The sequence below is a fragment of the Pteronotus mesoamericanus genome, unplaced genomic scaffold (assembly GCF_021234165.1).
Source record: "Pteronotus mesoamericanus isolate MK-2021 breed Mesoamerican mustached bat unplaced genomic scaffold, CSHL_Meso_final contig_100, whole genome shotgun sequence".
NCBI lineage: Eukaryota > Metazoa > Chordata > Mammalia > Chiroptera > Mormoopidae > Pteronotus > Pteronotus mesoamericanus.
The window spans coordinates 370,617-393,436 of NW_026554999.1; the positions used below are offsets into that span (position 1 = coordinate 370,617).

The 22,820-nt window shown below is 36.7% G+C and overlaps 2 protein-coding genes across 3 annotated transcripts in view; one reads left to right on the top strand and one right to left on the bottom strand.

The window, feature by feature from the left end:
• LOC129081132 (uncharacterized) overlaps window positions 1-6,633 on the bottom strand; it is a 35,902-nt gene extending 29,269 nt beyond the window's left edge. Inside the window, exon 1 of the mRNA XM_054586695.1 lies at window positions 6,502-6,633. Within this exon, the coding sequence (XP_054442670.1) occupies window positions 6,502-6,598 (97 nt within the window). The 5' untranslated portion in view covers window positions 6,599-6,633. The remainder of the gene's footprint in view (window positions 1-6,501) is intronic.
• Window positions 6,634-6,889: 256 nt separating this feature from the next.
• Window positions 6,890-22,820, top strand: part of LOC129081245 (signal recognition particle subunit SRP54) — a 79,759-nt gene continuing 63,828 nt past the window's right edge. The window contains exons 1-4 of one of the 2 annotated variants that reach the window (XM_054586974.1): window positions 6,890-7,260; window positions 17,784-17,894; window positions 19,931-20,022; window positions 20,975-21,059. In XM_054586974.1, the coding sequence (XP_054442949.1) occupies window positions 17,817-17,894; window positions 19,931-20,022; window positions 20,975-21,059 (255 nt within the window). In that variant the 5' untranslated portion in view covers window positions 6,890-7,260; window positions 17,784-17,816. The remainder of the gene's footprint in view (window positions 7,261-17,783; window positions 17,895-19,930; window positions 20,023-20,974; window positions 21,060-22,820) is intronic. The other variant, XM_054586766.1, reaches the window with a different exon arrangement.

The window sequence follows — 22,820 nt, forward strand, 5'->3', positions numbered from 1 at the left end:
GGAAGCAGCCCAAGTGCCCATTCATAGATGAGTGGATAAAACAACTATGGTACACTTACACAATGGAATACTTCTAGGTCATAAAAAGGAAGAAAATTTACCCTTTGCGACAGCATAGATGGACCTGGAGAGCATTATGCTAAGCAAAATAAGCCGGTCAGAAAAAGACAAATACCATGATTTCACTCACATGTAGAATCTGATGGACAAACTAAACTAACAAGCAAAATGGAGACAGACTCATAGATACATAGCAGGCTGACAGCTGTCAGACGTAGGGTAGTGGAGGGATTGAGCAATAAAGTAAAAACAAAAAAAGAAAAAAGAAAAAAGTCACAGACACAGACAACAATGTGGTGCCTGCCAGGGGAAGGAGTGTGGTGGTTGGTAGAAGAGGGTAAAGGGCAAATAAATGGTGACGGATGGAGGCTTGATTTGGGGTGGTGAACACACAATACAGTGTACATTTGATGTATTATGGAATTGTACCCCTGAAACCTGTATAATTCTGTTAACCAGTGTCACCCCAATAAATTCAATAAAAAGGAAAAAAATCATACAAAGTCATCGACGAAGAGACACAAACTAAACTGAACTTAACCTTCTATCTTGATTGTGTGTTTTGAAGTATGTTCAATTAAGTGGGATGCTTCTTTCACAGCAGAATTAAATCTTGGGTTAAAGAAAAAAAAAAATCACTTCATTTCCTGGAAGGAAATTAATTAGAAAAAATTTTAAATGTAAGAATCTTCCATGCCATATTTAAAGCCACTTCATAAAAAGATCCATTAAGAGTTTCAGTTTGGGAGGATGAGAAAGTTCTGGAGATGGATCACAGTGATGATTGTACAATGTGAATGTACTTAATGACACTGAACTGTACATCCACAAACCACTAAAATGGTACATTTTATATTATCTATATTTTAACACTAAAAAAGTATTCTTATAAATTTCACTTTTATTTAAGATTTACATTAAAACGTACTCCTTCATTTTCAGCTGACACTCTCATTTCTTAAAATATTCATGTTAACTTAAGGCTTCTAGTCAGGATGGTATTGTAGGTAAACACAGTACTGGAATCCTCTCACAATCACATCAGAATTACAACTAAACTACAGAACAACCATCATCAGAACCAACTGATACCTAGCTGAACAGAAGTCCTATAACTAAGGGTATACAAAGGAAGTAATGTCCAGTCTGGTACAAGGGGCAGAAATGAGTAAGAGACTGGTTCCACATCCCCGTGTTGTACTTAAAAATTGGAAGGTATATCTCAGCTTCAAATGTCCCTCCTGAGGAGTGAGTAATTCCCACCCCACATGGGCTCCCCAGACCAGGGTTCCAGTACTGGGAATAGAAGTCCCTATACCTCCTGGCTCAGAAAACCAGAGGGAACTGTAGCTGAGCGAGATGGTAGCTGGCTGGAGTCTCAGGTGTTCCTCTTGAAGGGACTGTGCACAGACTTACTCACTCACTGAAACTCACTCATTTTGAGCTACAACACTGGGGCAGCAGCTTCAAAGGTTCCAAGGACATATGCGGAGGAATGCCATTGTCTGGTTTTGGGTGAGGGATGGAGGGGCCACTCTCTCCCAGAGAGAAGTGTTGGCAGAGGCCACTGTTCCTTTGCTGAGCACTTCTCCCACAGAGCTGGGAGGTAGGTATCATGTCTGAAACTCTATCAACCTAGTTAACACTGTTCGCTCTGCCTGGTGATTCCAAGACCCTGCTCGACTCAATGTGCAGGCCCACCATGTGGGCCCAACTAAGCTGTTTTCCAGTGGCTTTTCTATACAAATGGCCTGTATTGGATCATACTTCAAACTTTCCTAAAAATCTTTCAAAGAATCACAAACCCAAACAAGCAGAATCTGGCTTTGGCATGCCCTATACCTCTTGCTAAGTGGTCCCAAAACTGGCATTAGCAGCAGCTGGCCTTGGTTTGCAGCTTGGCCTCTCCTGGGCACCTCCAAGCCCAGCATAAGTAGCAACCATAAGCAGATTGCTTTGTAGCTCGTGCCGGGGGGCCCTGGGAAGAGCACAGGAAGTGGTTGACCTTGGCCTGCACCTCCCAGAAGGCCCAGAGCCAGTGCACCCAGTGGACAGCTTCAGACCATCCAGAAGCACCACCTAACCATCTCTACAAATGACCCACTCAAGGGGAGGACTCAGCAGGCACCAGACCTCCACCAAAGTGAGTCCTGCTCCATGGTGTTAGCCACTGCACAGCAGATCCTCCATGGTGGTCAAGGCCAGTCCTTGCAGCTGATTGACCTAAGGGTAAATCCCTACCACTGACACGCCAACAGCAGTAATGGCTCAGCTACAACAGAAGGATGCATACAGTGCTCATGGTTGGGGGCGGAGGGGAGGCAGAAAGCACACTTAGAGAGCACAGCTTGGATCACCAGGGGGAGCACCACTGGGCCTTATGGGACACTCACATCATAAGAATACTCTACCAAGAATGGGAGATGTAGTACATCTACCTAATATAGAGAAATAAACATAGGGAGGCAGCCAAAAAAGAGGAGATGAAGAAACATCACAAATAAAAGAACAGAATAAAATTCCAGAAAAAGAACAATATGGAGACAAGCAATCTACCAGATGCAGAGTTCTAAACGCTGGTTATAAAGATGCTCAATAAACTTAGATGAATAGACAAATTTAGTGAGAACTTCAACAAAGATATAGGAAACATGAAAGTGAGACAGAAAACATAAAAAAGAACCAGCCAGAAATGGAGAATACAATAACTCAAATGAAGAATATATTACAGGGACTCAACAGTAGAGTAGATGAAGCAGTGGAACAGATCAGTAATTTGGAAGATAAGGAAGCAGAAAACACCCAATCAGAACAGCAAAAAGGAAAAAAAGAATTCAAAACAATGAGGATAGTTTAAGGAGACTCTGGAACAACTTCAAGAATACCAACATTCACATCATGGGGGTGTCAGAAGGAGAAGAGAGACAGCAAGGAATTGAAAACGTATTTGAAAAAAGCAATGGGAAAAGAAAAAAAAAAAAAACCTCCCTAACCCACTGAAGGAAATAGATATACAAATCCAGGAAGTACAGAGAGTCACAAACAAAATAAACCCAACGAAGCTCATCCAAGATACATCATAATTAAAATAACAATGGTTAAAGGCAAAGAGAAAATCTTAAAAGCAGCAAGAGAAAAGCAGTTAGCTACATACAAGGGAGTTCCCATAAGACTGTCAGCTGATTCCTCAACAAAAACTTTGCAGGCCAGAAGGAACTGGCATGAAACATTCAAAGTGATGAAAAGCCAAGACCTACAACCAAGGTTATTCTATGTGGCAAAGCTATAATTTAGAATTGAAGGACAGATAGTTTCCCACGCAAGAAAAAACTTAAAGGAGTTCACCATCATCAAACCAGTATTATAAGAAATGTTAAAGGGACTTCTTTAAGGAGAAAAAAAGATTAAAAATATGAATAATGAAATGGCAATAACTACATATGTATCAACAATTACTTTAGGGCAGAGGAGTGAATGGAAGTCACATCAATCTCCTCCCAGGACCAATCTGGTCCTACAGCTAAATTGTGGAGAAATCACCTGGAACAAACAACTGAACAGTGAAAGAGGAGCCCTATGACCTCAGACAGAGGAATCATCTTTGGCACAACCTGACTGACCCTGGCATTGAGAGCCACAATTCCTACCACAGTGGGCAAAGAAGAACCATAGAATAAAAAGACCCCAGGGGCAGGGGTGGGTTTGCTTCTGTTAACAGGACTTCTCTCTTGCTCTTGCCAACCCCCTGCCCTTGTCACCCTTGCTCTTGCCTTTCTGTGCCACCTTGGCAAGGCCCATTCTCTCCCTTGAGAACATATCACCAATAAACCCTGCTTGCATACTAAAAAACAAAAACAAAAAACCCCAAATTACTTTAAATGTAAATGGATTAAGTAATCAAAAGACATTGTGGCTGAATGGGTAATAAGACAAGACCATTATATATGCTGTTTACAAGAGACTTCAGATCGAAAAAGACTGAAAGTAAAGGATGGAAATGGAATTTCACAAAAAATGGAAACACAAACAAAAAGCTGTGGTAACTATACTTATACCAGACCAAATAGATTTTAAAACAAAGGCTATAACAAGAGGCAAAGAAGGACCTGGAAATTTCACTTTTGGGTATTTAAATGAAGAAACCCAAAACATGAAATTGAAAAGACTTAAGTATGCATCTGTATGTTCATTGCAACATTATTTACAATAACCAACATATGGAAGCAACCTGATGTCCATCAATAGATGAATGAATAAAAAGATGTGGTGCACATGTAAAATGGACTATGATTCAGCTATGAAAAAGAATGATATCACGCTATCTGCAACAACATGGATGGACCTAGACAGTATTGTGCCGAGTGAAATAAGACAGAGAAAGGCAAATGCCATATGATTTCATTTATATGGGGAATCTAAAGAAATAAATAAACAAGCAGGACAGAAACAGACTCATAAATACAGAGGACATTTTAATAGTTGACAGATGGGAGGGGGACCTGGATATGGTGAAATGGTGAAGGGATTAAGAATAAATTGGTAGTTGCAGAATAGTCATGGGGATGTGAAGTACAGCATATGGCATATAGTCAATAATATTGTAATAACTATGTATGTTGTCAGATGGGTGAGTACTAAATTTAATGGGGTGATCACTGTGTAAGTTATATAAATGTCTAATCACTGAGTTGTACACCTGAAACCAATATAACATTTTACATGAACTGAAATTGAAAAATAAAAAAAATTATTTAAAATATTCATGTTAATATACATTCTTCAGAAACTCGGCTAGTGTTATAAATTTCTTAACAAACTGCTTGAATTTCTCTGACTACAGGGTCTGTGGGAGAAAGGCAGTGAAAGCATTGTTAAAAAAAGTAAAACTGGTCCTGACCAGTGTGGCTTACTTGGTTGGGCCTCGTTCCCCAAAGCAAAAGGTTGCTGGTTCAATTCCCGGTCAGGGCACATGCCTTGGTTGCATGTTGGGTCTAGTCGGGGACACATACCAGAGGCAACCAATTGATGTTTCTCTCTCGTGTCAATGTTTTTCTCCCTCTCTTCCCCTCCCTCTAAAAATAGATAAATTAAATCTTTTTTTTTTTTAAAGTAAAACTGTATTCTTTAGCCAGTGTAATTGGGTCTTCTTGTTTACAAAATTATCTTCCAAAATATGCTTTGAAATTTTTTTGATTTTGAAAAACGGAGTGTCATTTGATGCCTCTAAAACTGGAGATTTAGATTACAAAATGGCTCCAAAGAACTGAAACTTTGACGGCTAGGATTTTTGCTAGGATTTTTTTAGCGTAGGTGGCATTTTCATAGGCACTCAGGGCTTTTGGAATGAAAGGTCTTGGGTTTAGGAATGTAGAACTGGCAATAAAGGGTTTAAATGAAGTGACAGGAGATTTAGTATGTTGTAGAAATTCCTGTCTTGAATTTTGTAGTGTATATAAATATGAAGCTAAGTCTCTCGTTTTCTCTCCTGTCCATGTTAAAACCTTACTATCAGAGGTCCAAGTTAATTTTAATTTGGCATCTTATCTAAAATGATTCCCCCAAATGTGTAATAATAATAATAATAATAATAATAATAATACCCAAACCTACTGATTGACTCTAACATCACATTGAGAATTCCAGGAAGAACTCAAGGTTGGAAGTCTAAAACTGAGAATCATTAGCAAACAGGTATATTTCAAGTCATGAGTCTGGATGAAAATAAACATGGGAATCAACGTTTAAAGGTTTAGAGGCGTAGTATGGTTTGACATACTTTTCAAATGAGCTACTGTATATCCTATTTTCTTGTGCCTTCACCAGGCTTCACTTTGCTTAAGTAGATCTATCCTATTGTTCAATAAATAACCTAATTATCACATTTCCTCGACTCTAACGTGCTTTTTAACTTTACTGTTACTAATTTTGTTAACGGTTTTTAATCAAAGTCTGTTCCCCCTTTCTCCCCCTCACCCCATAAATATTTTTATTAAATCAATGGTCTATATTACAATTGAGAAAATAAGTTCACTAACTACAGGTGATTTTGCCTGCAGGGTGACACCTTCCAGTTCTATAGCTTAAAACTTCCCTTCGAAGTGCTTTTTCAGATAATTCCCTACTGGCTGTCACAAGTTTGAGAGAATAATGGGGGGAGGGAAGTCCTTCCCCGACCCTTTTATTAAAAAAGTTAGGCTCAAGGCGCCTCTAGCGGTTTGTCTGAAGTCTGCAGCGCAATCACAAACAAACCAGAGCGTGCGCTCAATCTCGCACCTAACCCCGAACTGGACTGTGAACCTGCCGAAGGATGAGATGTGCCTCCTTCAACCTGCCTCGTAGCAGAATAGAGAATTCCTGGAGGGCTTCAGACCTCACCCTAAGCCTCCAAAGTCAGGGCCCATATCTTTGCCCAACCGCCTGCCTCGGGCTCTGGTGGCTTACGGGTAGTTCGCATCCACTCGAGCAGCGCCGGGAGATCTGCTGGAGCCACGTTACGAAGCAATTGCAGTATTGCTTGCCGTGCGGAGCGGAATTCCATGTTGCAGCACAGGGCAATCCTGGGAGGCCCGCATTGCGCACGCGCGAACAGAGACCGGTAGCGACACCTGACTAGACCTAGAGTGGAACCCGCCTCCCTAGGCTGTGAATGTCCTAGGCCCCGCCCCTTCTTGGAGTTCTCTAAGGCGCCAGGGGAATCCCTACACGTGAACGCACTCTGGCTCTCATCATTTCCCTCAGTTGGCTGTGTTCAGTTTAGTCACTTTTTCTTAAGGCAGCCCCTCGAGGCCGTTATTCTTTCCTGAGATCGTGTTATCGTAACAACCTCGCTGCCGCAGCTACTGAACGACAGAAAATAAACGTCAAAAGCCAGTGCGAACTAGTAAAACCTCACAAGAAAGAACGCTGCCGATGCCCCGGAAGCGGAAGTGCATTCTCTACGTGAAAGGCTGAACTACGCGGAGTCGTGACGTTTCCTCATTGGGCGGAAGGTTCGGTGGCAGTCGTCGGTCTTCCAGCTGGTGGGAGTTGGCGTTGCTGTGCTGGGCTCTGGGACCCTCGTTTATGTAGTTAGGAAAGTCGGTCTGTGGCGTCGCGCCTGTCTATCTGATCTCCGCTTTCCTCTGATTCCTCCCACGGCTTGGGGCCTCGCAAAGGAATCCCTGGCCCCTTTGGGCCACGGCTGTAGCTGTGCCTTTTGCGGTAAGTACCTGCTTTTTCCCGCCCCAGACTACGGGCTGGTAGCTGACGGCAGCGCCAACCCTGCTTAGGGGGCTAGCGACTCCGGAAAGAGTCGACTTTCCTGGCCACCTGCTGTCGTCACCGACACTGAGGTGCTCTGGCCCTTTTCAATCTCGTGTACCCCCATAAGTTTTATTAAAAAATGCGCTGTGACCCTTTTAAATTGATTTCAGATTTACCCAAGCCAAATAACGTGTAGGCAATTGCAGACCTGACTCTTTGATTTGCTCTCCTGATGAAGAATTTAGATATCACCGCTTCCCCGAAAACCTATTGACGTGTACCAGATTTTATATTTTCATGTTCGTTGTGCTTAACACATTGTCCTGTTTATAGTAGGCGTTCGGTAAATGAATAAGGAATATTAGTCCAATGTCAGTGATGACTTAAGATGTAATGATGGCTCGCTGACATTTGACACTACTACCCATTTATTTCTTGAAACTCCGCTATTGGCTTTCTTGATGCTCTTCTCACCTAATTTTTTCATATGTTTAACTCAACAAAGTATTTCTCCCTCCTTTGCTATACGGATACAGAAATGAATGACGCAATCTTATCATAGAAGAGCTAACAGTACAGTGAAAGAGAAGCACATAAATATCCTGTATATCTAGATGAGTAATGAGAAAATCTAGTAAAGACAGAGAACCATGAGAACTGTGGGAATACAGATGAGAATTACAGGTGATTTGTGACCCTGACGGAGCAAAGTTGTAATTCCAGTCTAGCCTTAATTTCCTCATCTACCTAATACATTTATTGAGAGGATGAACGATACGAGGGTGCTGAGAGTGGAAGAGGTTGTACGTGTGTGGGGACAGGAGAGAGATGGAAACTCTCTCTACTTTCTGCTCAGTTTTGCTGCAAACCTAAAAGTGCTCTAAAAGTAAAGCTCATTAATTAAAATTTAAAAAGAAAGATATGGGTATTGAAAGGTTAGGTAACATGTCTTGGGTAATGGTTACAGTATAGCAGTCGTGGTCCCAAAGAGGAGGGGAAATATTTCCCTGAAATCTCTTTCCTTTGATTTTTTGATATGGACAATTAGTATTTTCTAACCTAATGTAGTACTGTGCAAAAACATCTTCAAGCCCTTCTTCACACAGATTACTCTTCTAACTCCAGCTCCCTGGAAATTCTGGACCTGCCACGGGAATACAGTAAGATAATCATAAATAGTAGCTTTAAAAATTGATTTCCTTCAGCATGCCCTTGGAGAGGGAAAGCGAATTAGTAAAGGCTTCTGTCCCTTTGATTATTCTCGATCTTAGTTGACTCTTTCCTTTTAGTTTGCACTTTGCCATTGCTATAACCCAAATGGCCTTCTACAAATTCTCTTGGAAGAGTTCTCATCTACATCCATGGTGTCCATGGCATTATCCGTGGATGCCAACCATTTCCAAATCTTTTTCTCTAACTTCTGAGTGATTCAGTTCTTTAATTCTGCAAATACTCTAGGTCCAAAACCAAATTCCTTATCTCCACCTTCCTTTTATTTTCTTTTTTCATTATTACCAATGTCTCAGATACAAAAGTGTATAAAAGCAGTGATTCCTAGCGTGTTTTTGAATTTCAATTCCCTTGTTTCTAGTCGAATTTTGTACGTTATTTGTTGTTTGATGTTCAATTAAAAAAGATAATAAAATGAACACCTATGTATTCAATATCCAACTTAAGTAGTAGAACATTACAATTAACCTTTAAACTCCTTGAACCTTTTCTCTAGTAACTTTCAAAACAGTTTCTTCTCTTTTTGCCTTCCATTCATTGGTTAATGGCATTACTAGGCATCTGATTTCTCAAACAGGAGACCTTAGAATCATTTTTGCCTTCTGTTTCTCTTTCATGCTCTACAACCATTTTGGTCATTAGGTCCAATAGATTCTACTTTAGGGATTGGTGCTTGATTCTAGCTTCTCCTCTCCCTTTTGCCTTCTGTTTCCCTAGTTCAAGTTCACATCTCTCCACCAGACTTTTGGAGTATTATTCGTGTATATAGTCTCCTTGCTCTCAAGTTTTTCTCCCTCTAATATATTTGCTACATTGTCTCTAACTTTTAAATTATAGAAGAAAATTTTCACTCTTGTTTCCTTTAAGGAGTATTGCTTCATGCAGTAATCATTAACCCTGGCTGCACATCAGTATAGTCAGTGTAGTTTTTCAAAATATAGATGCCTTGTTTTGCTCTTTTCATAAAAACTTTAGATGAGGCCACTTCCCTGAAACCTGATGTTAATGTCCTTGGAGAGCCTGACTGAATATTTGATTTTTAGCTGGTGTTTTTTAAATGTCATTGAAATAACCCTTTGCTTGAGCATATGCCTCTTATCCCTCCTCTTCCATATGTTCTTTTCAACTTCAAGGCAAACTTTTTCCAAGTTCTTTTGATTTAATTTTTTTTCTTGCTAACAGTTTACATAAAGATTGTTTTAATGATTGACCTGACAGCCAAAATATCTTAAAGAGATGATTCCTAGTGTTTTTGAGTTACTACCCCTTGTTGCTAATTCAATTTTTTGTATACCTTTTCTGCTATTAAACTATGAAGTGTTGCAGTGGTTTTACTTTTAAAATTAAAATGAGTTTTAAAATTTGAAAACAATCATTTTAATGAAGAAAGAATATTCTGAGACTTGACATAATTGAATATAACCTTTGGTGCAAAATTAAGAGCAAATTAATTGGTGGTGTGACGCATAACTTATCTTTTGAAGTTAACAGACAAGCCTTAGTTTTGTTAAGTTGATGCAATTTGTTGATTTGGAGTTGGAAGTTTCCTCATGCTGGGACAATTCCTGGAGCACTTAGGAGGTGTTTAATGAATGAATAACAAAATGAATACAAATGGCAACTCCATCTGTACCCCTAATATAGTATCACTATAGTTCTCACAAGGAGCACTTTGAAAAATAATTTTCCCTGGACTTAAAGATAATACCTAACCCTGGCCAGATGGTTCAGTTGGTTGGAGTGTCACTCCAAAAGGTTGTGGGTTCGAGCCCCCATCAGGGCACATTGCTAGGTTGCAGGTTCAATCTCACATCAGGGTGTGTATGGGAGGCAACCAGTCAGTGTTCCTCTCAATCAATCTCTGTCTGTCTGTCTGTCTTTCTGCCACTCAGCCCCTTCCTCTCTCTCTAGAATTAATAAATATATCCTTGAGTGAGGATTAAAAAAATACCTAATCATTGCTAAAAATTTGGAAATTACAAAAAGATATAAATAAGAAAATAAAAACTACTAGTATTTACCATCCAGAGATGACACATATTTTTTTCTAACGTTTCACTGAAATAAAATTCATATACCGTGCAATTCACCCAAAGTATACAGTTCAGTTATTTTAGTGTATTTACAGAGTTGTGCAACAATCACCACACCCCAATCTTAGAACACGTTTATCACCCCATGGAGAAACCCCATCACTATTAATAGTCATTCCTTATTTTCCCCAAACTTCTAAGTCCTAAGCAACTATTAATCTACTTTCTATAGATTTGTCTCTTCTAGACATTTCATATAAATGGAATCATATGATATGTGGCCTTTTGTCACTGTGGTTTTTTCATTTAGCATGATGTTTTCAAGATTCATGTTGTAGCATATATCAGTAGTTTATTTTTTTATTATTAAATACTCCATTTTATGGATAATACCATATATTATTTATCCACTCATCAGTTGAGGGATATTTGGGTTGTTTCCACTTTTTGGCTAGTATGAATAATGCTGCTAATGACCATTCATGTACACATTTTTGTGTGGATCTGTGTCTTCCTTTCTTTTGAATGTGCCTAGGAGTAGAATTACTGAGTCATATAGTAACTCTGTGTTTAACATTTTGAGGAATTGCCAAAGTGTTTTTCCAAGGGGTACACCATTTTGCATTCCTACCAGCATTGTATGAGGTTCTCATTTCTCTACATTCTTACCAACACTTGTTATTATTTGTCTTTTTTGATTATAGCCATCCTAGTATGTGTGTGAAGTGGTATCTGATTATGTCTTTTTTTAATTCCCTGATGGCTATTGTCATTTTTGGATATTTGTATATAGAGAAAATATAGATTATATAATATATGCAGTTTTATATTCTGCTTCAGGCATTTACGGACATTTTTATTGTTAACAAGTATATTTACAAAAGAATTTTGCTCATTTCTTCTTCCCTCTTCACTCCCCCCAAAACCATAATTCTTGTGAAAATTTGCCTAAATGATACATGTTAGAAAATAAACTGGCCCTGGATGGTGTGGCTTAGTGGATTGAGTGCTGACCTGTGAACCAAAGAGTCACTGGTTCAGTTCCCAGTAAGGGCACATGTGCCTGGGTTGTGGACTAGGTCTCCAGTAGGGGGCACATGAGAGGCAACCATATATTGGTATTTCTTTCCCTCTCTCCTTCCCTTCCCCTCTTTCTAAAAATAAATAAATAAAATCTTCTTAAAAAAATCCCTCCTTTAAAGAAAAAAAATATATAAGAATGTATACCAAATTATTATTATGGGTGGAGAGATCATGATTAGGGGAATTTTATTTTCTACTTTTAATATTTCTGTAATGGCTGAATTTTTACAATGAACATGTATCCACAAAACATAAAGATGAATTATTTCCTTGGAGGATTAGTGGATTTGGAATGAAAAAGTATTCCTAAATTTAAATGTCATAATTAACATTATAATGTTATTCAAATATAAATTTATCAAATAAAAATACTTATAGGCTGCTATGTTAAATAAATTTACCTTTCTGTGGTCATAGTCTATGAACTGATGTGCTGTGCAGAATTTAAAAAATATATATTTAGTGTTATAGTCAAGAAAAGTATTGGTTTGAGCTATTTACTAGGTTATAAAAACGTTTATAATGTAGAAGTAATTTTTCTAAAGATATTTACTAATCATATTTATATGTTTAATTCTTTAGTCTAATATTACTAGGGCTTAGAAGAACTTTTTTATAAGGATTTTTGTTGTATAGTCATGTACCACATACGAATTTGGGTACATTCTGAGAAATGCATTGTTGGTGCCCTGGCTAGGTAGTTTAGTTGGTTGGTGCATCATCCCTAGAGCATGATTCTGACACGCCCAGGTTATGGTTCAGTCCCTGATCAGGACAGGTACAAGAATCAACCAATGAATGCATCAGCAAGTGGAACAACAAATCGGTGTTTCTCTCTCTCCCTTCCCCCTCTCTCTCCCTCCCTTCTTTCCCCTCTCTCTCTAAAATCAATCAATTTAAAAAAATGCATTGTTAGGTAATTTTGTCATTGTTTGAACATCATAGAGTTCATGTACCAAACCTACATAGAGAACATGGACATATACCAGTTCATGTGGTATAGCCTACTACACACCTAAGCTATATAGCTGTACAGCATGTTACTGACACTGAACATTGTAGGCAGTTGTAACACAATGATAAGTATTTGTGTGTTTAAACGTAAAAAAAGCTACAGTAAAAATACAGTATAAAAGATAAAAAATGGTGCACTTGTGAAAGGCACTTACCATGACTGCAGCTTTACAGTGCTGGAAGTTTCTCTGGGTAGGTCAGTGAGTGAGTGGTAAATAAATGTACACTGCAATAGATTTTATAAACACTGTACACCAGCATTACCACAGACATGTGCACTGTGATGTTGTGACTAGTGTGATGTCACTAGGCAACAGGAATTTTTCAGCTCCATTATAATCTTAAGGGGTCACCATAGTATATGTGGTCTGTTATTGACTGAAACATTCTGAGGTGCATGACTATAATAGGATTTGAAATCTTTATCATCAAGAACTATTTATATAATCTCAGATCAGGCAAGGTCCTGGCAGGAATATTTATAATTGTTTATGTACGGAAAAGTGGCTGGACACTCCAGTTTCTATTGAATAATAATCAGGTACATAAAATATGGTGCTAAATGTTAAAGATTCCAGAGGTCGTTTCTGGGTAGTAAGACAGGCACTTTTGTAGCATTATTTAGAAAATTTCTAGTTTAATCACACTTCAGATAATATAGGAAGAGCCTATTGGTATCACAAAAGCAAGTTAGTAGTTTAATATAGTAGGTACTTGGCTGACAGTTTTATACATGGTGTCTCATTTAGTCCTCACAACAAGCCCTCAGGGTAACTACCTTGATAATGGTATTATTTCCATTTTGCAGGTGAGGAAAGTGAGGCTCAGAGAGATTAAATAATTTACCCAAAGTAACACAGCCAGTATGTAGCAGAGCTGGGATTTGAATCCAAGTCTGTCAGACTCTAAAGCCCATGCTCTTTCCAGTACTTCACACTGCAGCAGGTAAGTATGATACTTGGCCCTGTGCTTGCCTTACTTAGGGTACCCCAAACTTGAGCCTGTTTCCATCACCTAACTATCCAGCTCCTAGTCAGACTGTAAGAACATGTGACTTGGGCCAAGATCAATCCTTGTGCATCCTGATTGCAGAGATACTTGTCAGTTCTTTCTGGACATTGCACTTATTCTTCCATGAGGAAGAATGTGCATTTTTGCTTTCAAAATATTTCTTCCCTTGTAGTATAGCAGCAAAAGTTGTCTCTGGAATTTGCTCACAGGGATATTCAACCTTGTTGTTTAAAGCATCATTCATACTCTAGGATCTAAGGCTGCATAGCCAAGGGACCATGGGAAGTTCTTTGGCTTTTTTTTTTTTTTTTTTTTTGTAGGGAATGGCTGTTCCATTCTTTAACCTGTTATGTCATAAAATTGTTGTGAAGGTGGAATAAGATAATAAATATTGAATTATATGAAGTAGTACTTATACAGTAATCCCTTACTTTTCCAACAGCTCCATCTACGTACAGATTCCTCTTTTATGAAATTCTAGTATACACAGTTTTACTTCTATAAATCTTTTTAGTTATCCTAGAGAATTTTGAGTGAGTGTGCTTGAATTATAAATTACAACAATTTGAGATACAGGATTAGCTATTAACATTTAAAAAGATATTTTGCATTATTGTGTGATATTAGAACAAGGTAAAGTTAATTTTTCAGAATCTTGTTGGAAACTCTTCAGGGAAATTCTGAAAAGTTAGTTAGTAATGGCAAATAAGTATTAATTGTACAATATCAGTTACTTAGGTCATTGATTTTCTTTGTTTTTTCCAATTATAGTTGACATACAATATTATCTTAGTTTCAGGTGTACAATGTAGTGTGATTTTCAAATAATGGCAAGTGAATGTTAATTGTACAGTATCAGTTACCTAGGTCATTGATTTTCTTTTGAACTGTTATGTTATCTTCATTGATTTATTTTAGTGGTCTTTAAGAGGTATTTGTAAGACCTTTCATGACATTGGTTCCCTAGTCTTGCTTTTTTTCCTAAAGTCTTAAGTAAATTCATTCATAAAGTTCATTTTTACTAAGGGCTTGCTGTATAAGATTGAGGATAAAGCAGTGAGCTCACAGGAGAGAACAAAAGAAGCAAAAATACCTGGCCTCATGCAGCTTACATTTCAGTTGGTATATATAGACCATAAATAATATAAGTAAATCATATGTTAGTTGGTAATAGAACAATGAGGGGGAAAAAAGGGTCATGGGTTTGCAGTTTTTAACAAATGATTAGGAAAGATCTTACTGAGAAATTACATCTGGACAACGATCTGAAGGAGATTAAGGGAGGGAGCTATATTGTCAGCTGGGGAGGAGTATGCCAGCTGGTACTAAGGCCTTGAGGTAGAAATGTGTGGCATCAACAGCAAGGTCAGTAAGATTTACAATTGAGTGTGTGTGCGTGTGTGTGTTTGGGAGTGACTTACAATCTATTCATTCTAAGGACTTCCCCTCTTGGATGAAATGGGAAGTTGTTGAGGTTTTAAGCAGAATTCTACCACCAGAGTTTTCAAAAACACATCCTTGGAAATGACAGAGGAAATACTGTATAAATAAAGGATATTAAATATTATTATTCCTCTACTGAAGTATAGGTTTTTATAATCAGGCAAATATATTTTAAAATATACTGCCAATAAGGACTTACATAAGGATACAAATGTGCTGGGAAACCTCACAGTAGTTTTTTGTTGTAGTGTTTTTTTTCATTTAAAAGAGCATGGGAAGGTAGGTTTATTTTTGGGTTAACTAGTATAGCTTTTTAAAATGGATGATGATCTGTTATGACATGATCTTTCAAAAAGTTAATTGTGGTGTCATAATTAATATTACAGTGTATCACTCCTGGTAATGAAGTGAGTGGTAAAGGAGATGAACTGAAACATGTTCACTTGAGCAATAATAATTTACTATAATGAGTGTGGGATAAGAAATAAAAAGCTCTGCATCTTTTCTATGAAGCAATTGCTCTTTCAAGTTAAGTAACCATGTAATTGTAAAAAATTTATGGTAAGCGTATTCTTTTTCATTTCCATCAAGTGTTGGTAGTAATTTTTTAGGTTCCAAATTACAAAATTTTACCTGAGTGGACGTGTACTGTTTAATTTAAAGTTCAGCCTAGAATGTGTTTGCCAGTGATTGGTCTTTGAATACATTTACCCTTTCTTTTTCTTTTGACTCCCCTCATCTCTCTGCTTTCCGTGTGTTCAATGAATCAGCTTTTTCCTCCTCCATTTCTCATATTTTTAATCTCTTGTATTCCATATAGATGAGATCTGGTCAAGATAATCTTGGTTGACTAACTTAAACTAGATTAGTCGGAAGAGTTACCAAAACAGTTGTTTTGAACAATGAACTTTTCTGCCAGTATTGCTATGTTGAACAATTCATATTTCTTAACTTGGTTTTTAGAGCTTTTTACAGTCTGTATTACCTTCTGACTATATCCCTCCCTGTCCTGACCAGAATGTTTTATTTACCATCCCCCAAATAATACTCAATAATCTGTAAGTACAGTGCATGCATAAGGTGTAAGTATGTCTCAGGCTTTTCCATGTCTCCATTTTTGCTTGTGCCATTTCACCTTCTTCAAATTCCCTTTGTCCTCTTCTCCACCTATGCAAATTCTACCCATATTTCAAGACCAAATTCATATTCAACCTTCTCAATAAAGCCTATTTTGTCCACTTGAGCCTCTTTTTGCTTCCTTTGAATTTTTATAGAAATAATCATTGGTAGTTGACCATAAATTTTTATAGCTAGCTTTGAACTATTACTTGCCTGCTATTAGTCAAGGTTCTCCCCCGAAGCAGACCCAATGGGATATGTGTATGTCTATACACACATATAAAAAGAGGCTTATTGTGAGTAATTGGCTCATGTGATCATGGAGGCTGCCAGTCCCAAGATCCATGGGGTGAGTCAGCAAGATGGAGACTCAGGAGAGCTGAGCAATGATGTAGTTCCGGTCTGAAGGCTCTCAGGCTCGAGGCCTAGGAAGGGCTGATGTTTCAGTTTGAATTTGAAGGCAGAAAAAAGCCGACATCCCTGTTTGAAGACATTCAGGCAAGAGGAATTCTCTCTTAATATTTTATTTTGCTGTTAATATACATGCCTTATCTTGCCAGCTAGGAAATAAGCAACTTGAGAGCAGGGAGTGCAAGTCATATTTGCTTGTTTTCCATCCATGAGTATAGCATCCTGACAGAGTAGGTACATGTACACACTTTATAAAACCGTAATATTTTAGAGCTGGAAAGAGCCTTTGAGGTTATCTTGGCTTAGAGTTGGGGAATCAAGAACAGCTTTAAAACAGGGAGATTAATAATATACCACTTTTCTTGGTTATTAGAAGAATAAAATGAGATAATGTAATATGTGTGAAAACTCTATCAGGGGTGTCCAACCGTTTGGCATCTCTGGGCCACACTGGAAGAAGAGTTGTATTGGGCCACACATTAAATACATTGTGACACACAATCACACACACACAAAAATTTCATAATGTTTTAAGTAAATTTACGATTTTGTGTTGGGTTGCATTCATAGCCATCCTGGGCCGCACGTGGCCAGCAGGCTGTGGGTTGAACACCCCTGTGAGTCTAAGTAATTTATTAAATAAAACTTTTATTTTGTGTGTAGGTTTGTTTGTTTTGCTTAGATCGTGAATCAAAATTATTGGAAAAAAGTCCTTCAGTTTACTAAATTAAATAGTATTCCTGAATGGAGAATTTACCTTTTTCTTTCTTTTTTTCTCCTCTCTTTTCATTTAAAAATGTATATGATACATCAGTTACTCATACTCACAAGTATGTCCAGAATGAGAACAGATTTAATTTTAGGTAAAACACACTATCTGACATATTGAATTTATTGATTCATATAGAATATTCCAATTAGGTGTTCATACATATGACATCATAACCAAGTGGCAGCTTTAGCTTTGGACCTGACTGTATTGAAGCTGGAGGTTGAAGCTATAAAAGTTGAAGTTATAGTATCTAAACATTAGATACTTTAATTTGAACTTAAATACTCTTCTTTAGAAGTCTACAGTTGTGGGAACTTGGTATTGATTATTTTCATATGTTTTCATTTAATTTTTCTTCTTCCTAGACTTTCTTGTAATCACGTCTTAAAGCCTTCAAGATGGTACTAGCAGACCTTGGAAGAAAAATAACATCAGCATTACGCTCTTTGAGCAATGCTACCATTATCAATGAAGAGGTATGTAAAATACATGAAATATGTATTATTGCACATCATCACTAGCATTGGGGAGATGGATTATTAGTAATCTCTGTGTTTATATTTATCTTGATATTGATTTAATGCGTGTAGATAAAAACCTAAAATGGATATACTGGTGTTTTTCTATCGAGAGTCGACTATTGTAATATTAATTTCAACTTTACATAAAGAATTGCAACAGAACAAAACCTTAACTTACATGTAAAAATGACATACGCTTTATATTTTGAAAATAGCTTAGATATGTAAGAATACTCTTGCTTTTTCTCTTGAAATAGGCCTAAGATTTTTGTATCCTGCCTCTTTCTTCTTGGCTAGGCCTGTGTGTACTTGACCTTTTCTCCTTGACTTTTATTTAGCATTCTTATATAAGGCTAATATTTTTATCTTTACTATTTTGATTTATTTTCTCTGAAGCCTTCATTCAGTTTTTTGGAGATTTTGTAAGATGACTGCTTGTATGGTATCTGAAATATTCTTCTTCCTGGCTTTATTGTTTTAAGATTTTTCTTTCTCCCGTTTTTCCCCAGACATTGTATTTTAGTGGTTTGTCAGTTGATAAAAGGTGATTATAATCCACAAGAATACTTTATATTTTGTGTTACCAATGGAAAACTACTGAATTTTGTTTTGGAAGACCTTGTTTAGCATCCTACTTAGTAGCTGTGTGATAGAAATTTGGGCAAGTCAATTTCAGATTCCTTAATATATAAAATGAGAAAATAGCATTTATTTTACAAGATGGTTTTAAGAATCAAAATAAATAATAGATAAAAAATACTTTTGGAGGGGTGGTGTGATAGAGGATATCTGTAATAGTATGAACAGTTTTTTTAAAAAGTACTTTCTGACGTGGAGGTTTGAAAAAATTCTAATGTTGAATTTGATATCAACACAGTAATCTAATGCTATTAAATAATTTGGGGACCATATTTGAGCTCAGCTAGTCCAACCTCTCATTTAATAGAAACAGAAAGTCAGTTACACATGTTTATTTATTGGAAGAACCAGGATTAGAATCTTTTCTCTAATTCCTCATCCAGAGCTTTTTATTATTAAGTAATAAATCATAACTTAAACCATTGTTTAATCTTTGGAACTCAGAATAAATAAAATAACAGCTTTGTATCTATTGTAAAGAAAAAAGAAACTAGAAAGAAGAGGTTGGTGGGAAGTAGAATAACAGGTATTGCTTGAATTGGTAGCTTTTCTGTTCCTGTTACTATGCTGCTAGGGAATTGACAGGAAGCAGTCCCTCAAATGAAAGATCAACTCCATTTTTATCAGATCCCTTTAAACGAGGGCTAGGGAAATCTGATAAGCCTCTTAGGACACATGAAGTTGAAGATGAGGGTTCATTTAAGAAGTATTTGAGGGCCTATGTTTTAGCTGGCATCAGGAAAATAGCAGTGAACAAAATAGACTAACATCCAGGCCCTCATGGAGCTACTGTATAAATACTTATTTACATAAGCAGCAAAAGCCTCATCTTAAGATTATAATCTTTTAATCACAATGCCTTGCCACTCAACAAATATGTGATGATAGTGAGTTATTAGTGGAGGAGCATTTTCTTTTTACTTTGTTCCTCTGCTCTAAATGGAAATGGTAAAGCTGTTAGGTCAGACTAGATCATTTTCTTTTGTTACCTTTTCCTCCATGCTAGTCTGGTCAAGCAGATATTGTGAATATAAAATGTTATATATCAGCAACAGGAGGTGTTCAACATAAAAAACTTCAAAACACTATCGTGTAGTAACTTTCGCTTGTATATTGTCTTTGTTATTACTTTAATATATGAATGAAATTGTAATTAATACTTAGTTGAATAAAACTAAATTGAATGTCTTATTTTGACAAAATGACTAGACATTTAATAAGATGATCTCTCTAACCAGTAGTGTAATATTGTTTTTATTAAGCTATGTTAGTATATGATGACTGATCAACTGTTGTTTTACAAGATTGAAATGATATACTGAGCATTTTAAATTTTTATTATTTATTTGCAGGTATTAAATGCTATGCTGAAAGAAGTATGTACAGCATTATTGGAAGCAGATGTTAATATTAAACTAGTGAAACAACTAAGAGAAAATGTAAAGTAAGTTCAATTAATTAAACAGGCAAAACTAAGTTTGCTAGGATGAAAAGCTGACTAGAAAAATCTACTGTATCATGAAATGTTTCTGCTATACAGCAGTGGAAAAGAATCAAATTCATGTTAGAAGATTGTGTGTATAGCATGTTTTCATAATGATTGTTCAAAAAATAAACTACATGTGGCTTTCATTTAATTATGGATTTCTTTCCATTTTACTACTGTATTTGGGTGGATTTAATCATGTACCATATAGTATTTTATTATAAAAACTTTTTAACATTTTAGATTCCTTATAGAACAGTGGTGCCATTTCATCATCTTTAGGCTCAAGATGGCATTAATCAGTCCCCTTCAATATTGGAGAATTGTCTTCTCTCTTGTTTCCCTTTTGGTTTCTTTGTCCAAATTTGAATGAAGGAGTAATGTGTGGTCTCAGTTTTTGTGTTCATTGGGAAGGACACTGACTGGGACAGGGCACACAGAATAATGTAGGCAACTCTGTTAACTGCTTGAATCCTAGCCCTTGTCATGCTCCGGCCATCCTTCCTTTTCATATTATCAGACTGGATAATAAATGTGGAACTACTAGCATTTAAACATGTAGGACTAGAGAAATTAGTCTTGTTTTCTGCTAGGTGTAAAGATATCTAAAGTATATATGCTGCAAGAAAAATAAATACAATTAGTACTTTGCAGTGATAAGAAAACAAATTAATATTTAGATTAAAAAAAAAGAGCCTTGAAAAACTAACCAAAGTCTTGCATTTGATATTTCATGGTAAATTTTTTATGGTACAGGCTTTTGAATTTGTAGTAATTATATGCATGTTAATTAGAAGGCTATTAATATGAATGATTAAATGGTCCTACATTCTTTGGGGCAGAAACTTATTTTTTAGAGTCTCTTAACTGGCTTTTCTCCCTCCTACCCCCAAATACCATCATCATGAAGGTCTGCTATTGATCTTGAGGAGATGGCATCTGGTCTTAACAAAAGAAAAATGATTCAGCATGCTGTATTTAAAGAACTTGTGAAGGTAAAAGTATATCAAGACTCTGCTACATTTCTCTGTAGACTCAATGGATAAGAACACATTAGCACTGCAAACAGAAGTACTTTTTTCTGTTTTTATAGACTATTCATCTATGCTAAAAAATATTGAGGATTATTAACTTTTCTAAAGAGGATTATTTTTATTGCAGACTTTTCTGAATATAAAATTCTGAGTACAGATATGAAGGCCAGCACTATTCCTGCAAAAAATGCCAAAGCCATGTTCCAAAAAGTTAATATCAGCTTTTACCTGTCAAAGGTCCTACTTTTGTATAGAAAATCACCCCAGGCAAATGTTCTTTTCTACACTGTTCATTGTATACAGAATTCCCTTTGAAAAGACCAAGTATCCTAACTCTTGCCTAGATTATGCTCAATTTTGAATTAGCAAAATTTTGTTTTGCATGTAGTAAATATAACCTATGTAATAAATATTTCCCTGTCCCACCCTAGAACTGATATTGCAGATGCTGTCATGAAAATTAGGGTGAACATCCTAGAGCTTTAAAAAATATGAATGGGTTTAATGTTAGGGGAAGAAAAAAGAAAAAACTAAAAAACTCTTTTTTAAGAGCAACAGATGTCTGTTAGTGGTCTCCTAATATTTTTCCCTATGTCGTGTGATTAGTTTCATTTACTCTTTTGGTTCCTGCATAGCTGATTAGTACTTTGCAAAACTCTAGTTATCTCGGATGGCTGTGTCACATCACTTCAGTTTAGTTCTGTAGACTAATTAATAAATAAGGAAATTTGGAGCAGAAAGGGATCAGAGAATTTACCTAGTCATACTTCTCAGTTTTCATTGGAGAAAAGTAAGATAGCTAGTAAGTGGCAGACCCAAGTCTGATCTCCAAATTCCTTGTGTAGGACTGCTCACATTATTTCCAGATTGCTTTTCATCTAGCACAGGAGAGGAACACAGAGTGAGTAAAAATTGTTATTTTTAGGGATTGGCATCTGTAGGCAATTCTGGAGCATCAAGTGCTTCATTAAGAAGTGTTTATTGAGCATCTGCCTTATTCCAGGCAGTGTGCCAAACACTGCTTATAGCAGAGATGAGTAAGACTTGTTTATATACTCAGAGCTTATGGTTCAGAGCAGTGGTGTACAAAGTAAGGTCAAATTGTTTTTACAATAACACTAAATCATTATTTGCCTTTTTTGTCTCTTTTACTGTGTCGATATTTGCATTGATGGTGCAAACACAATTGTGGGTAAAGCCATTGAGTAAAACTCCTTAGCAGGAATCAAAGCAGTGATACCAAACTATACTGGCAGTCATACTCTTTACTACACACTTGCAGTAAAAATAAAAAAATAAAAAATGCCAGTTTCACTAAGAATGTCTTTGAAGGTCCTGGCCGGGTAGCTCAGTTGGTTAGAACATCATCCTAATATGCCATGGTCATGGGTTTGATCCCCAGTCAGGTCATATACAAGAAACAACCAATGAATGCATAAGTAGAACAAAAATCGATGTTTCTCTCTCTCCCTTCTTCCTCCCTCTAAAATCAATAAAAAAAAAATTTTAAAAGGAATATCCTTGATAAAGCAATAAAAATTATTAGTCGTGTTAATCCTTGACCCGTGAGTATACATGTCTTTATAAGATTTTGCGTGATGAAAGGGAAAATACATAGAAAGCCCTTTGGCTGCATACTGAAATTTGATGGTTGATTTGAAAGCATGTGTGTGATTGATTGTAAGCCACTTTTTTTCTAGATTACCATTTTTATGTGAACTA